The sequence below is a fragment of the Ambystoma mexicanum genome, chromosome 4q (genome assembly GCF_040938575.1).
Source record: "Ambystoma mexicanum isolate Mex_15411 chromosome 4q, UKY_AmexF1_1, whole genome shotgun sequence".
NCBI lineage: Eukaryota > Metazoa > Chordata > Amphibia > Caudata > Ambystomatidae > Ambystoma > Ambystoma mexicanum.
Window position 1 is genome coordinate 1,209,367,609 of NC_090928.1, and position 17,100 is coordinate 1,209,384,708.

Sequence of the window (17,100 nt, forward strand, 5' to 3'; positions counted from 1 at the left end):
CATCTGTTTGGGCAAAAAGCTGACTTTTCATTGTGGTCATCTATAGACCTCCTAGACCTTTGCCTCTTTTTGAGGAACAGGTCTTGACTCTCAAACAAAATCACCAAGGCAAATTCACTGATTATCGTACTGGGCGATTTCAATATCTAGGCAGATGTACCCACAGATCAAGCTGCGTCCTCCATACTCTCTGCCCTGGATTCTATTGGGTTCTCCCAGTGGGTTGAAGAACCCCACCCATGTTGGGGGGGGGGGGGCATACTCTCGATTGGGTACTGTCTCATCAGCTTCCCATTACCAACCTGTCGGTTACCCTCGGTCCTTGGATAGATCACCATCTTCTGACCTTTGTTACTATTTCCCCCGTGCCTCCTTGTTAGAGTGTATGCCACCCCGAGGCTAATTATTAAAACCAGAAACTGGAAAAGTATTACCACTTCCCAAGTTGTCACATCCTCTTGGCGTCAGACCTTGTCTCGAGGATCATAAAACCGCCTCTGATCTAGCCTCACATCTTATGTACACACTGAAAATTGCCATCAACATCCTTGCCCCTGTTATAAGCAGATTTGTGAAACCCGAAACCCACAACCACAGTTGGTTCAACAAAGCCATCCTCAACCTCAGACACACCAAGAGGTCAGCTGAACGAGCATGGCGTAAAGGTCCCTCACCAACCACTTTGTGTTAGGCAGAAACCTGTGCAGTTCCCTTAGGGACCACTGCAAAAGAGTTAAGACTACAGGTGTTTGGCAGTAAACCCACTTGGTAGCAGTCTGTACCACACAGATTCACTTGGTAGCTGTGGCTGAGCAGTCAGACTTCCCTCAAGAAGAGTTAGGCAGTATACAGAGCATACAAAATAGGCACATAAATACAGTAGCACAAGCAAACACTGACCAGAGCTTGGGTGTAAAAGTATATAATTATTTAACACACACTTATAAAACACACTAGCACTAAATTGGTAAGATAAGTTCCAAACACAATCACTATTATCATATGTACATCCCTGATTACTTGTTGGACAAGTCTTAGTTAACACCACTTATTTCCAGACAGAGGTGAGCGCTTATCGTTCGATGGCACTCCAACAAGTTAAATAAAAAGGGAGGGAAAAGCAGAATTATGGAAGCATACACACTAAACACTTTTTAAAGAAACACAGCAAGTTAGTAAGGCACAGTCTACTGATGAGCAAGGAAGTTTAGGTGCCAGGCCCACTTTCAAGGGAGCCAGGCGGAAGATGCCCAGGATCAGACAGTTACACAGAGTCTTCGAAGTTTGTGTGGGTAGTTCGAAAAAGGTTTAGTTCAGTGTAGAAAAGTTGGCTAAGGTGTCCCAGGCTAACCCAGGTTCGAGAGACGAGGATTTAATACACCCTGTTCAATCACTTGCAAGGGAAGCCAGGCGGAACACGGTACCTTAAATGGAGAGGATCCTCCAGCGGGGGCAGTTGTTCCTGGCAGCGGGTGCAAGTCGCAGCGTCGTCCAGAGGAAGAGAAGATCTCGTCGTGGAGGAAAGATGAAGGTCGTTGCACTGCCAGGGAAGAAACCAGCCGCGGAGTTCTCCGGTACAAAGGTCCTACCCTTTCTGTTTGTGGTAGTGATGAAAACGTGGTATCCCGGTTGCCGGGGTGCTTGGCACATGCAAGGCGGCCACGAGATGCTCCACGAAGGCGAAAAGAAGGTAGAACTGGTTATCCCCACCAGTCGAAGGAAGAAGAATCTCTGGGCTGGAGATCTCCTCTGTTGTTGGGAAAAGTGGTGATACGGATCAACAGGGCTCCACCGGTGGTGTCGTCGTTGCAGGTCGGCTCAGCTTCTCCCTCCTCGGATTCTTAGGTCCTGTGGCGACTTCTGAAGTTCCAGTCCCCAAAGCCCTGCTTTTATGCAGCACACCCCCATTCACTCAGCCTAGCTGTCAATCAAACATGCTAAGTGGTGAGCCGGCCGGCTCACCACTTGGGCCAATCACACAAGAGTGCGACTTGAGTTACCAAGGTAACTCAGTCCAGGGTGCCTAAACCCCCTCCCATACCCCCCGGTGGTACCACTTTTGGAGGCTTCTGTGGAGAAGCCCGCCAAAAAGTGGAACAAAGGGCTCGACTTGGGTTGGAGTCACAGAAGAGAACACAAACGCCATTTTTGAATTGAGTTCTGGCAAAAAATACCAACTGGCGAATTAATATTAAATAAATAAACCGGCAGTATGTTCAAGGCTATAAGAATTAAATAATTAAAGTTGGTAGTCTCGAACAATGGGAAAATCCCATAGAGATATATTTGCGGTCGAATATAAAAAGTAGTATCCACTGCCACCAGCCAAAACTCGATCAGGGGGGACGGAGACGTGCCCCCACGAACAGACCCCGGGGCAATCGAATTGCCCCGACCAGTACGTCCACAATATGATGGTTTGTACTGGTTTCTGTTAATAATTTGGGACTAGCAAAGCCAATGGTGACTTTACATGCCCTGGGAGACAGTAGTCAGTCCCAGGGTATGGAGTCTATGTTGGGGGGTCGCTATGACACCCCTGGGTTACGTCACGGAGGGTGCTGTGTAACCCACATCAAAAAAACACATGAGACCCTATGGAGTAAAAGACCCCATAGCCCATAAAACACATGGAAAGTTAAAGGAACACCTCAAATCATGTCTAAGAGTGGGAGCAAAAGATCTCAGCAGGAGAAAGAATAAACCCCAAAAATCCAGCAAAGCTGCTGGAGGACTCACTAGGTTTGAGAAATTAGCCTTTACAGAGAATTCTCCCTAACACTTTGGCCTCCTATAAACTCTCAGTGAAGAACCTCAGGGCTGCCATTGTTCAATCCAAAACCTGTTACTACAATAACAGGATAACACAGGCGAAATCAAGCTCAAAGGAGCTATTCACAATCCTGAGAGAATTTAAGGGAAAACCCTGCAGAAAAGTTGTTCCTTCTAAAGATTCCACTTGGAGCCAAGGAATCCACGATACCTTTGTAGCGAAAGTAACATCATATTTACAATCCACCTACGACCAAAGGGACTCTTTTAGTCTCACGGGGGGCACCTCAAAGATGATGGATCATCCTATCTCCTCCCCTGTAAAAGTGCGACCAGCCTTCCATTTCTCTCAGAGCAATGTGAGAAACCAGAAGGTGTCTCACCCACTAGTCCCCGAGGATCTGTCATCTAGGTGGCCAGGACATGGCCATCGCTTGGGGTGGACCAGTGCGGGAGGATCACCTGGGCGAAGGCTCTTCGGTGAGTGGGACATCGGATGGTGAGATGCTGTATCCCCTTCCCCGTTTTGCCCCATCCTACCAGGATACTTAGGAACTCTACCCCATTCCCCCCTTACAGCACAAACACTTTCACACAGACAGCCCGCTATGGGAGAAAACAGACTAACACCCGAGCCGTGTAACTGACATGTCCCAGGCAATTACTGACAATTACTCACACCTGACTTCCATTAAACTTCCACACACGGCTGAAAGGCGGAGCCCGAGAGCACAATCTGAGCGAGGCAAAGCACATGAGGAAACCGCAGTTTCGAGACGGCAGTTTAACGAGAGAAGAAAGACAGCAATACAGAAGGGGATTGCAAGAAGGGAAGTTACCTTGACCTTTACGACAAGGAAGCATTACTTTCCAGAAACCTCGAGAATAGAAAGCGTAAGACCTGGGAACCAGGCTGAGGAATCCTGCATTGTGTTGGAGATACTTAGGGCCCTCCTGCGTCACTAATCAAGGCAGGGAGAAGCATCAATGAAATCAACACAGCCGGTGAGTTAGGGAGACTGATACAAGACCGGTCTGTGTTGAAGCCAAGGTTGCAAGCAGCAACATTGTATGGCGAGTGCTGGAACAAACATTGTTAAAACGCGTGTGATAAGAGACGCAAGTAAAGTTGAACTGCTGATGAGTGATTGAACTTTCAAAGCAAGATAAAATACCTTTGACAGTGTGTTCTGGCACCGCGTGGGTCCTCAATCTAAGGTCTACGTAAGGTACCCAGCTGAGAAGTGGCAAAGGTTAAACTGAGCAAAAGGTTCTATCAAGAAGAGAACGAGTAATTGTGAATCGAAGGGGTCCTGCGACGGGTCGAGCAAATATCCTGCGCACAGTCGAAAGTCTTTGATTTTGATGAATAAGGTAAGTCTGGAAAAGTAGATACATTTGGTCCGAGCGGGGCAGAGGAAGAAGAATTGAAGGTTTTGTGTTAAATTGGGTCTCAGCCCGGCAAAGGGGGACCCGGGGTGAACAGTAAAATTACCCAAGATGTAGAACATGGGAAGTCCTAAGAACAGAACTTTAATGTTTGTTATGTTGCAATCCCTCTGAAATAAGAGACTTTGAATGGCACAGACTTTGACAAAGAAGGCCCTAATGTTGAGGTTTAGACCTGCATCATCGCGCTAGAGAAGCCAGAGTGTGCTAAACTCGAGTGTGCCGCCTTGTGCCGTGCTGAAAACATGGGGAAGGGAAGCCAACGGCTTCAACATCCTGAAACATAATTTCTTGAACACTTTTCTTTTGCATAACATTGTTTCCCTCACTATTTGTATTTAGAAGTAAGGATTCGCAATAGGTTTATTAGTATAGACATTTTTATTTTGACAGACTTGACTAGGACTGCATTATTATTATTTAATGGTCGTAGCTTGCTTCCATCTTTACATTTAGGATTAGATAGGCGTTTTTCAAACCCAATTGAAGTTCAATAAACACCCTTGAACTGTGGTCCCTTGTGTATGTCTTACTGTTTGATATCATGCTTTCTTTACAGCACTGAGTTCGAAATCACCCAGATTGTAGCCGGCATGAAGTACACCTCATGCAAGGGCGATACCTGCCCATCCAGGCTACTAATGGGCTGCCTTGATGTCTTAGGCCTGTGGGCGACTAAATTGGTTAACCTCTCTTTCTCTGAAGCATGCGTTCCGCCTCTCCTTAAAGAGGCCTGGATCACCCCCCTACTAAAGAAGGACAATCTCAATCCCATGCTTGCAGTAAATTATCGTCCCATCACTAATGTGCCTTTCCTTCTTAAGATCATGGATCAAGTGGCATATCTCCAGTTCCAGAAATGTATTGAACGCAACAACATCCTGGGACCACAGTAATCAGGTTTTAGACTGCCATGTTTTATTTAAAATCCAGTCTCTCTGGCATTGTGGACCAGGGCCATCTTGCCCTCCTGATGTCGCTTGATCTCTCCACCGCCTTTGATCTGGTCGACCATGCCCTTTTGGTGTCCAACTTAGAGTCGTTGGTGGGAGTCGGGAAGGCAGCACAGTGGGTGGTCTCTTTCCTGGGCCCCCGCAATGCCAGAGTTGCCATCAATGACACCAGTTCATCACTGGCACTTGTTTCCTGCGGGGTTCCACAGGGCTCCTGCCTCTCACCCACTCTCTTCAACAATTACATCTTGCTGCTTCTGGGGTTTCTCGACGACCTGGGCGTCCTTTATACCAACTACGCAGACGATACCCAGGTCATCCTAAAGCTTTCAGGCACCCACTCACTAGACACACTGGCCATTAACACCATCTATTCTACCATCCAGGCTTGGATGGTAACCAACTCCCTTGGCCCAAGCTTTGTCATCGCTAATATCACCATCCCGGTGGCTAAGTGTGTGAAGACTCTGGGCGTTATCTTAATCTTATATGCCGTACTGACAATGAGACAGCATGTCACCCAGATTAGGGCATTATGCGGTTTCATTAATAAGCTGCTCAATTACATCCGCCCGTTTCGCTCACATAGAAATATCTCTCTTCTAGCCTTAGCCCTTGTTAACTCGCGGCAGGATTACTGTAACAGTCTACTTTCCGGTACCTCACAATCCAACCTTCCCGCACGGCAACTGACCCAAAACGGGTGTGTGCGAGCAACTCTGGGTCTCTCTAGATGGGATCATGTCACCAATGCAAGGAGGGAATAGCACTGGTTGCATGTGAAGCATTGTGTCTCCCACAAGATCCTGACTCTGACCCACAAATGCTAATGAGGCCCCAACATATCTTGTTGGGCACCTGAAGGCCTATCATCCATCCCGCACTTCCAGGATCAAGCCAGACTCTCCCAGGCTAGATTTAGACTGGTTAGATTTGAAGGCACAGTTTTTGATGTCCACGCACCACTAATCAGGAACTCACTTTCACCTGTTCTGAGAAAAATCCAAACTACTGATGAATTCAAAAAAAGGCTTAAGCCTTTCCTCTTCAACAGCCCCTCTAGCTGAGCACTGGCTTCTCCCTGCCCTTAACCGCCGCTGACTGCCGTCTGTTGTTGTTTGTCTTGTACTGTCTTGTGTGCGCCCTGAGGCCTTCGGGTGAGTTGGCGCGTTATAAAGGTTAAAATAAATCAAATAAATAAGGTATGTGAGAGTGTCCATGTGCTGGTATTGTACCAATGGTTTGGCCACTGACCCGAGGTACAGACCAGTCCCTATCTTCTCTACAGTCCCTATCTTCTCTATGATCTTTCTATACTGCGCATTAGGATGAGTGCACATAGATGCCTGCTGCATCTCGAGGTCCCACAGTGTGTGGAGGCCACTGGCGTAGTGAAGATACAACGCCAACTCCACAATGTCCACCTCGTCAGCCATAAAGTCAGGTTAGGGTCATGCCTGAACCCCACAAGGGGCTCTAAGCCGAAGGGGACAGTTAACCCCTCAACATCAGAGATTGGAATGCCTGCATAGATTTAAAAACTGGGCCTTAGATTCCAGTGTATAGTCATTCAATGACTGAGCCAGTAAAGTGGTTGAACAGTTGACAGCAGAATATGTCGAAACCCCGATGCGGACACAGTTATCGGTGTTGCCAAGCTAGAGTGCATGCGGCTGTGAAGATCCCTTCTGAACGACATATGCACAGGAGACTGATGGGTTGCTGTCGTCGGCAAGGCCAAAGCTGTGCCAGTGGAGGCCTTGAAAAAAATGACTAACATTTGATCCCAAAAATCTTCCAACTCATTCCTAGATCATGCGTTGATAGAAACAAGACCGTATCATGCTTTTGGGAATCTGAAGAATCCTTACTCTCATCCCTTCTTGATCTACAGAAGAGGAGTGGTGAGACTCTTGGATTACGTGTGCCTCTTGTAACCCTCTTCTTCACCGTCATCTGTTCTTCCCACTTAACTTCTGAAGACTTAGGGAGAGAAGGGGCCGGAGATTTTGAGTGAGGACTGCCTAGTACTAGTTCACTGACCCACTCCTCAATAGCATTTGAGTTCATCTACTGGCATAAACCGCACTGCACCATATCATGGCCCACGCCAGACACCTCACACAGATGTTGTGCAGGTCAGTGATGAACATTTTGGAGCTGAAGTCAGATAGGATTTGAGCAGACGGCTTGTGGCTGGGCATGATGGTGCAGAAACATGTTTCCAATAGTGTTCCCAATAAACAGCGTGCTGAGCAGGCAGAAAAAAGCAACTGAGATAAGGGGCGAAGTACGTGCTATTTATGCAGCAGCAACATTATGTGTCGAGTCGAGGAAGCCGAACATTAGAGAGGATGGTCATCAAGCTGCACTACACTCCCATGTGAAGTGTTCAGAGAACAGCTGGTGCTGGGGAATATCTATCCAGATGAGGAATTTCTGCAGGATGCAATTTATTCAAGGGCATTCCACACCATCCGAAAAGTCCCACGAATTGGACATTATTGCTCCTTCGGCTGACGTCTCTGCTCAATCACACTATTAACACAGTGCTTTCCGCATTTCTTGCAATGCATACATTAGTTAGCGAGAGCTGTGGGAGCTGACTATATTGACTATTAGCTCAGGCTTGCAGGGTCTCGGTGTTCCAGATATTATTGCACAGGATATTCTGATGCACCACAATTTACCTAGAACTGAGGGTAACATGGAGATTATATCGCAAACGGGTAATTGGAGAGGTTCCAGCAATGAGTGATGCCTTCAATCTTGATGTGTTCATATATTTTAGGCTAAGGCAAATGATTCGGGCAAGGTGGGTCTCATGTTCCCTACCGGCAGCAAACTAGGGTAGTTGATTCACACCCACGGTCCACAACAAGGACTAGGAATACATTGTTTGTGACCTCACAGTCAAGGATTATGGAAGAGCACTTGGGACTCATCTGCATATTGACAAAAAGGGTGCGTTGAACTACAGGCATGAACTGCTAGCTACACTTCAAGCTCATCCATAAATGTTTTTACATACCCAAGCCACTGACTAAGATTTACCCATGCAGAACAAACGACTCTGTAGAGATATGCATACCAAGGCTGAGTTCATACATCTAGCCTATTCTGGTCCAGTGCGTAGGTTCTTCTGGTCTGAGAAAAGTGACATTTTAGGGATTATAAAACAAAATGCAACAGTACCAGTCTTGGCTAGACCTAAAGATCTCTTGGTAGAATAGAAACATTATACCATGAATTCCTTGCACTCTACCGACTCTTCTGCATCGGAATCCACTTCAGTCTATGGTCAGTGCGGAGGTCCTTAACGATAGGCTGGCATTTGCTTCCTTGCATAGATGCAGAATATGTATTAGTTGATTATGAGTTGGGTTTTATATTTTTTCAGAGAAGTACAGGTACACTATAACCTGTGTGATTAGTATTGAAACCCTGTGCTACTCATGGAGAAAAGTGATTTGTTTTCATGTTCTAGGTGAATTTGACACATTTTAAGAAACAAATGATTAACAACAAACCTTAATGGTGTGACACTTACTGAAATGGTGCAACTGAATCACGAGGAAGATCATACGTGGAACTCTTGGTTTTCATATTATAGAAAAATTTCCTTTTCTTGCTTTTGCTCCATGCCATTGTCCAAGGAGCTGTGAAAATACAATGGAGAGGAAGCCAAAACAAAATGTGGATTAAAAACGTAGGACAAAAGACAGCTTTTTTCTCATATTATACAGCACCTATACACATTACCATTCACCAAAAGACACTGATAAGGAGATACATGAATAGCACATTTTAAACACAGTGGAATAAGAAGGAGACATTAGCTTACAGTAATGTTCTTTCTATGGATTCTTCCCCCGCAGATTCCTCATCTGATAGATATTCCCCCAGCTTTGCTGCTTCGGAAACTTTTCGACAAGGGGCGTAGTGGACCTCGATCCGACAATCGACCATCAATCCGTCTTGCTCAGCGTCTGGTTGTCGGATGCGGACATGACGCCAGGCGTATAAGTAGCGCATCACTACGCTCCGATCTCAGTTACCGTTTTTTTTTCCAGAGAACTACACACTGCTCAGAGAGAACAAGCGGGCTAATGAGCCCTTTGGTTAAAAAAAGTAACTAGTTACAGACCTCCGAAGGAGGAACAATTGATAAAGAAACACAAGTAGTAGTGTCAAAAACATTGTTTCCTTTAAGGATGTGGCAGGATGACAGAAAAAACGGGACACAGGACCATCTCCAAGTCATCGTTATTTGAAATAGAAAGATGCGCCCCAACCACTGACTTTATCAGTGGGTACGGATGGGAGGGGAGATGAGGAATCTGCGGGAGAAGAACCCATAGAAAGAACATTACAGTAAGGTAATTTTTCTTTCAATTAATTGCTTTTCTCCCGCATATTCCTCATCTGATAGACTCCCAAAGGAATGAAGGAGGCGGGCAGAAAGTCAAACTAAGAGATTCTGCAGAACTGCCCTGCCAAAACACGTATCGGGCCACATCCAGGCTATAGTGCTTTGCGAACGTATGCAAAGACGACCATGTCGCAGAGCGACAAATCTCCCGTACAGGGACTTCCCCTCTGCAATGCGGTGGATGTGGAGAACCCCCCTTGTGGAATGGGCCCTGATGCCTGCTGGTAATTCTTTCCCAGCAGTCTGGTACCACTCCTCTATGCAGAGGATTATCCAACAGGATAGTCTGCTTTGTTATGGGCAAGCCCTTACGGGCTAAGGAAAAAGCCACAAAGAGCTGGTCAGCTCTCCTAGAATCAGCTGTTCTGGCAACATAGGGTCAAGCCAATGGAATCGTTCCTCCTATTTAGAAGGATGAGGAGGATAGAAGACCGGAAGGTATCGACCTCCGGAAGGATTGTGACAAATATAATTCTGACACGACCCTGGGAAGGAAACCAGGCCTTGCCGCGAGTGAAACTTTTTCCCAGGAAAAGCTTAAGAAGGGTGGATTACAGCATAAGGCCTGCAGTTCACCCAGCCGCTTAGCAGATGTGATAGCCACCAAGAAGGCTGTTTTCAATGAGAGGAACCGCAGAGGGCAAGAGTGCATAGGCTCAAAAGAAGTCACCATTAGAAATGTAAGAACCAGATTAAGATCCCAATCTGGGACAACAAAAGGAGTTGGCGGAAACTTATTTACAAGGCCTTTCAGAAATGGTGCCATTACCAGGATCGCAAAATATTAACCTTGATCCGGGGATCTTTTAAACAAAGACACGGCTGCCAAATATCCTTTAACTGCGGTAACCTGAAGGCCTGCAGAGGCCAGTGACAGCAGAAACTGGTGGGGCAAGAGATGGGGTGAATCTCGGGTTCCCTGCACCATGCCTCAAATCTTCTCCATCTGCATATAAACGTCTTGTAGGTGGTCTGCGTGCAGCCAGCAACACCTCAAGTACTCCCTCAGAGAGGTCCCAGTCAACATATGTCATCCTCTCAAGAGCCACGCATGTAGGTTGAGGGATTGCAGGGTCGGATGGAGTATCCGGCTTTACGACTGGGTTAGGAGATCCAGTTGCAGAGGAAAGTGGTGATGCAGACAGATGAACAGATCCAAGAGGTCGGAGTATCACGTTCTCCTCGCCCAGTCTGGGGCGATCAAGGTCATGGTCGCTCGAAACCTCTTCAACCTCCGGAGAACCCTTTGAATGATGGGAAACAGAGGGAACGCGCATAGGAGAGAGAGAAGGTCCAATCCACCAGAAACGCATCCCCCAGGCAACCGTTCGCTGGGAATTCCCCCGAGCAGAACAGTTTGCATTACCTGTTGGACTCCGTTGCGAACAGGTCCACTGCTGCGGTACCCCAGAGAGAGAAGACCTCCTCTAGGACTTCCTGGCACACTTCACACTCGTGTGAGACCATGCTCTGCATGCTCAGAGCATCCGCCAAATTGTTCTCTGTGCCGGCCAGATGAACTGCTGAGACCGAGATCTTGTTCTGCAGCAACCGGAACCATCGCCTCTGTGCAGAGGGGGCAGGAGTGCACTCCACCTTGCTTGTTGAGGTAATGCATCGCTACCGTGCTGTCCGTCAGAACGAGGATATACTTCCCCTGCAGACTAGCCTGATAGCACCGAATTCTAGCCTGTTGATGTGCCACCTGTTTCCATTGCTGACCAGAGTCCTTTCATCTTCAAATTCTCGTAGTGAGCGCCCCAACCCTTCAAGGACCCCTCCATGACGACTCAGGTCTGAGGCCAAGGAGGCCAGAAGGGTTCCCCCGCCAAACGACTGCTGCGGTCCGCCCTCCAGGACAGGTCCTTGACCACTGAAGCAGACACCCTGAGGAGATCTGAAAGAGTTCTGAAGTACTGAGACCACTGATCTCTAAGTAACCATTGCAGGGATCTCATGCGCAGCTTGGCCTCTGGCACCTGAAAAATGCAGGAGGCCATGAGGCCTAGAAGATGGAGGAAGGAAGCCGCTGGTAAGATGACATTGTTCTGGAATAAATGCACCATCTGTGTCAAGCTGAGTAAGTGTTTTACCACTCGGGTATCTAGGACTGCTCCAATGAATACGAGCCATTGGATTGGTGTCATCTGGGACTTCCTTAAGTATAGGGAGAAACCAGCCTGTGCAGCAGTGAACATGTGTCCTGAAGATGGGAGAAGACCTGCTCTACAGACTTCCCTCGGATCAACCAGTCGTCTAGTTATGTGAATACGTGGACTCTGGATCTCCTGAGGTGGGCCGCAACTACCGCCATGAGCTTGGTGAAGACCCTTGGGGCAGAGGTAAGACCAAAGGAAAGCACCTTGAACTGGAAGTGCACGTCTCCTAAGGTGAACCTTAGGTACTTCCTGTGCTTTCGATGTATTGGCACATAGAAATAGGCATCCTGCAGGTCTATGGACAACAGCCAGTCCTGAAATTCGACCATGGAAAATTTCTCTCACCATCATGAATTTGGAAGGGGGTTAATTAGATTGCCCCTGGGTATGTTTCCAAGGGGGCACTGTCCAGTCCCCCCTTGTCGAGTTTCTGGCTGGTGGCAGTGGTTACCACGCAAAATATTCCACCGGAATATTTCATATGGGATTTTCCCATTGGTTTTAAACGCACCACTTTTTTGGTGCAATGTTAAAGACACTGCCGGTTTATTTATTTAATATAAAATCACCAGTTGGGTCTTTTCGCCAGAACTCTTTTCTAAAATGGCGTTTGTCTCCGTCTCTGTAACTCCAACCAAGGTCGGGCTCTTTGTTCCACTTTTTGGCGGGCTTCTCCACAGAAGCCCTCCAAATGGTGCCACTCTGCCTGGGTTCCACAGGATGTGTGGGTGGGGGAATTGGCACCCTGGACTGCGTTGCCTTAGCAACTCAAGTTGCACTCTGTTCTGATTGGCTCAGTGGTGATGTATGAGTGACAGCTAGGCTGTTGAATGGGGTTTTTTCTGCATAAAAGCAGAGCTTAGGGGACTGGAACTTCAGAAGTCGCCACAGGACCTAAGAAATCCGGAGAGGGGAGAAGCTGAACCATCTGCAACGACGACACCATCAGTGGAGCCCTGCTGAAACGACCTCACCACTTTCCCGACGACAAAAGAAGATCTTCTGCTGTAAGAGTCTTCTCCCTTTGAGCTGGTGGGAACCACCAGTTCGCCATTTGCCTTCCAGGACGTCCCTTGGTCAAATCGCCCGGCAGCCGGATAGCCAAGCTTCACCACTGTGACCGCGAATAAAAGGAACGCACCTTTTAACCGACTAACTCCGCGGCTGGTCTCTTCGCTGGGCAGCGCAACGACTACAAGTTTCCTCCTCTACGAGATCTTCTCTTCCCCTGGTCGAAACCACAACTTGCATCCGTTGCCAGGAACAACTGCCACCGCTGGAGCTTCCTCTCTTTTAAAGGTACTATGTTCTACCTGGCCTCCCTTTCTACGGATTGCTAACTGTGACCCTTAAATCCTTGGCTTTCCAACTGGGTTGGCCCCCAGACCTAACTTGATCTTTCGCCTCGAACCAACCTCTTTTAAACATTTCTGCAAAGACTTTAGTGCATTTTAAACTGTGTGATCTTGGGCACATTTCGCCTTGCTTCATTTAAAGTGGGCCTGGACTATGAACTTTGGGTCTACAGTAGACTCTGCCTTCATTAACTTGCTGTGGTCTTATAAAAGTGTTGGGAACGGTTTTATTTTTATGACCTGCCTTTTTCTCTCCCTTTAACTTAATTATTGGAGTGCCATCTGTTACGCGCTCACATCTGTCTTTACAAATAGTGGTGTTTTGACCTAGACTTGTCTAATAATTATCGAGGGAGGTGTGTATACTTTTGTTGATTGTGCTTGAACTTGCTTTGCTCTATAGTGCTAGTGTATTTCTTTAAGTGTGTGTTAAATAAATATATACTTTTGATACCAAGCTCTGGTCAGTGTTTGCTTGCTCTACTGTGTTTTTAGCCCTGTTGTGTATTCTCTGTATACTGCCCTACTCATCTTGAGAGAAGTCTGACTGCTCAGCCACAGCTACCAGGTAAATCTGGGTGGTGCAGACTGCTACCAATTGGGTTTACTGCTTACTCCTGTAGTCTTAATCTTCTTGCAGTGTTCCCCAAGGGAACTGCACAGGATTCTGCCCAACACTTACCAACTGGTAACATTCTTTCGACTGGATGTTCCTCCAACGTATTCCACATCTTTGACATGTAATGTCCACAGCTGTGCACTTCGGAAACATTTTCAGCAGAGGGTGTCCTGCGTCAATGACGTTGGGTCGATGTCCTTCAAAGGCCTCAGTCGAGGGCGACGTCACCGGATGTTATACATAGGACGCGCTGCGCCCGTAGCCTCAGTTTAAGTTTTTTCCCTCAGAACGTGTGGCACCAGTCTCATGCCTGCTTAACTGCATATAGCCTTGCGGAAACGTAAGCTGCAATCGTATAGGAAATTCTCCAGAGGGGCAGGCTGGGAGGGCGATGTGGAATACGTTGGAGGAACATCCAGTCGAAAGAACGTTACCAGTTGGTAAGTAACTTGTTCTTCGAATGGATTGTGTCCTCCAACATATTTCACATCTTTGACAGACTCCCAAAGCAGTACAAGTAAATGGAGGAGGGAAAAGAATGTATAATACCCAATCAGATTACGGAATAAAGAACCGCCTTCCCAAAGGCCATATCCTGACCATGGATTGTATCCAGGCAGTAATGTGTGGATTTAAGCCCATGTGGCTGCATCACAAATATTCCTAATAGGAACCCCGCTGGAGGGCTGTGGAAGTAGCCACCCCCTGGTGGAATGAGCTCGCAATCCTTCAGGAGGGTCCTTGCCCGACTATCGGTAAGACTCCGTAATGGTGAGGATAATCCACCTTGACAATGTCTGTTTGGTAACAGCCTGGCCCAATCGGTGCCCAGCATATTCTACAAAGAGTTGATCATCCACTCTGACCCCGGACATCTTAGAAATGTAAAAGCTCAGGGCTCTCCTAGGATCGAACCGATGGGAGTCGCTCCTCTTCCTTACCAGGATGAGGAGGAGGTTAGAAAGATGGAAGAACCACCTTTTGACTCAAATGATATTCAGAGACTACCTTAGGTAGAAAAGAAGGACGTACTCTCAGTATAACTCTGTCCTTATGAAACACAGTAAAGGGTGGCTTAGATGAAAGTGCCTGCAATTCACTCACTCTGCGAGCGGAAGTAACCGCAATCAAGAACACAGTCTTGAAAGACAGTAATCTCAAAGGACAAGAGTGCAAAGGTTCAAACGGAGCACCCATGAGAAATTTCAAAACCAAATTCAAACCCCAAACCGGCACCTGGAAAGTAGACGGCGGGAATACATTAGTCAGTCCTTTAAGAAACCGAGAAAGCAAAGGAATCTTAAAGTAAGAACATTCTTCAGAGGAGCGCTTAAAGATATACAGCGCTGCCAGGTAACCCTTAATGGTACCCACTTGACGGCCCCTGTGGGCCAAAGAAAGTAAGAAAGACAAAACCATAGGAATGGAGCACTGAAAAGGATCAACGTTGTGACCTCTGCACCAGTCACAGAACTTACGCCAACGGTACAGGGATTTTGCTGCAGGCCGCCTGGCCGAAAACAACACTTCTATCACGTCATCCGGATGGTCCCAATCCTTATACCTCAACCTTTCAGATACCAACCGTGAAGGTTGAGAGTCTTGACCTCTGGATGGGGAACCTAACCCCCCCACACCCACCCGGATTCCACTTCGCACAAGAGCAGATCCTCTCGGTAGGGATGACGGCGTGGAGGGCAGATGGACATTTCCAGAAGGTCCAGGTACCACGCTCTCCCGGCCCAATCCGGAGCAATGAGGATTATGTGGGAACCGAACCTCCGTAACACTTGCAGAATGACGGGGACTGGAGGAAACGCGTACAGCAGTGGGAATGACCAATCCACCACGAACGCGTCTTCTAAGGCTCCTCTTGGAGGAAATTCCCTCGAGCAGAATCTCTCGCACTTCCGGTTCACACTGGTGGCGAAGAGATCCACTTGCAGGGTTCCCCAAAGGGTGAAGATCTCCTGAAGGATTTCCTGAGCCAACTCCCACTCATGAGAGATCGCGCTCTGCCTGCTCAGAGCGACTGCCGCCACATTTTCGTCTTCGGCCAGATGAACTGCCGAGATCGAAATTTCCTGCTGGATGGCCCAGAACCAGAGCTGCATTGCCTCCCTACACAACAGAAGTGACCCTACCCCCCCACTTTTTTGTTGCGGTAATGCATGGCCACTGTGTTATCGGTCATGATCAGGACACTCTTCCCCCGTACAGAGGGCAGAAAAGCCTTCAGGGCTAGCCTGATGGCCCTGAGCTCTAACAGATTGATGTGGAGTCTGGACTCCGACGGAGACCAACGACCGCTGGCGGTCAAGTCGTTGGCATGAGCGCCCCATCCTTTGAGGGAAGCGTCCGTCACTACCGTCAACTCCGGCCACGGTTGCCAAAACGGTTCCCCCCTCATCAGGTTCCCTTCGTTGGCCCACCACAGAAGATCCTGGGAGACCGAGAGTGGAATCAGAACGTGATCCGTCATCTTGCCGGAGAACTGTGACCACTGCATCTTGAGGACCCATTGCAGGGATCTCATGCGCAACCTGGCCTCTGGCACCAGAAAAATGCAGGATGCCATGAGGCCGAGCAACCTTAAGAATTCGAAAGCCGGGAGACACTGGGCATGTTGAAACGTGTCTACCATCTGCACAATGTGATGAGCCCTCACCTGGGGAGGCGAGCACTTGACCAAGGACGTGTCTAACACAGCCCCGATGTATTGGAGCTGTTGGGAAGGTATCAGATGCAACTTCTTGAAATTCAGGGAGAAGCCCAGCCTGTGGAGGGTGCGGCAGGTGAGGCCGAGGTGATCCAACGCTTGCTCGGGAGAGCATGCCCGGATCAGCCAGTCGTCCAGGTAGGGGTAGACGTGAATTCCTCCTCGCCTGAGGTACGCTGCCACCACCACCCTTAGCTTGGTGGAGACCCTCGGACGGAGGTCAATCCGAACGGCAGGACCCGAAACTGAAAGTGCGAGTCGCCAGCCGCAAACCTCAGGTACATTCTGTGTGCGTGCGATGAATCGGCACATGAAAGTTAGCATCCTGTAGGTCCAGAGACACCAACCAATCCTGAAGAGGAAGCGCATGGAGGACTTGAGAAAGATTAACCATCTCGAACTGTCCTTCCTGAGAAGTTGGTTCAACCAACGCAAGTCCATGATGGGTCTCAATCCCCAGTCTTTCTTTGGTATCAAAAAATAAGGGGAATAATATCCCTTGTTCCTCTCCGCTACAGGGAAGGGAAGGCAGTAGCCGTGGGCTATGGTATCCAGAACCCACGCATCTGAATTAATGGCTCGCAACTCTTCGAGATGCTGAGACAGTCTGCACCAAACCGGCGAACCATGGTACATGGCCTC

General features: G+C 48.0%; 1 protein-coding gene across 1 annotated transcript in view; it reads right to left on the reverse strand.

The window, feature by feature from the left end:
* CMTR1 (cap methyltransferase 1) overlaps positions 1–17,100 on the reverse strand; it is a 2,036,190-nt gene that overhangs the window by 53,640 nt on the left and 1,965,450 nt on the right. The window contains exon 23 of the mRNA XM_069608763.1: positions 8,725–8,833. Within this exon, the coding sequence (XP_069464864.1) occupies positions 8,725–8,833 (109 nt within the window). The remainder of the gene's footprint in view (positions 1–8,724; positions 8,834–17,100) is intronic.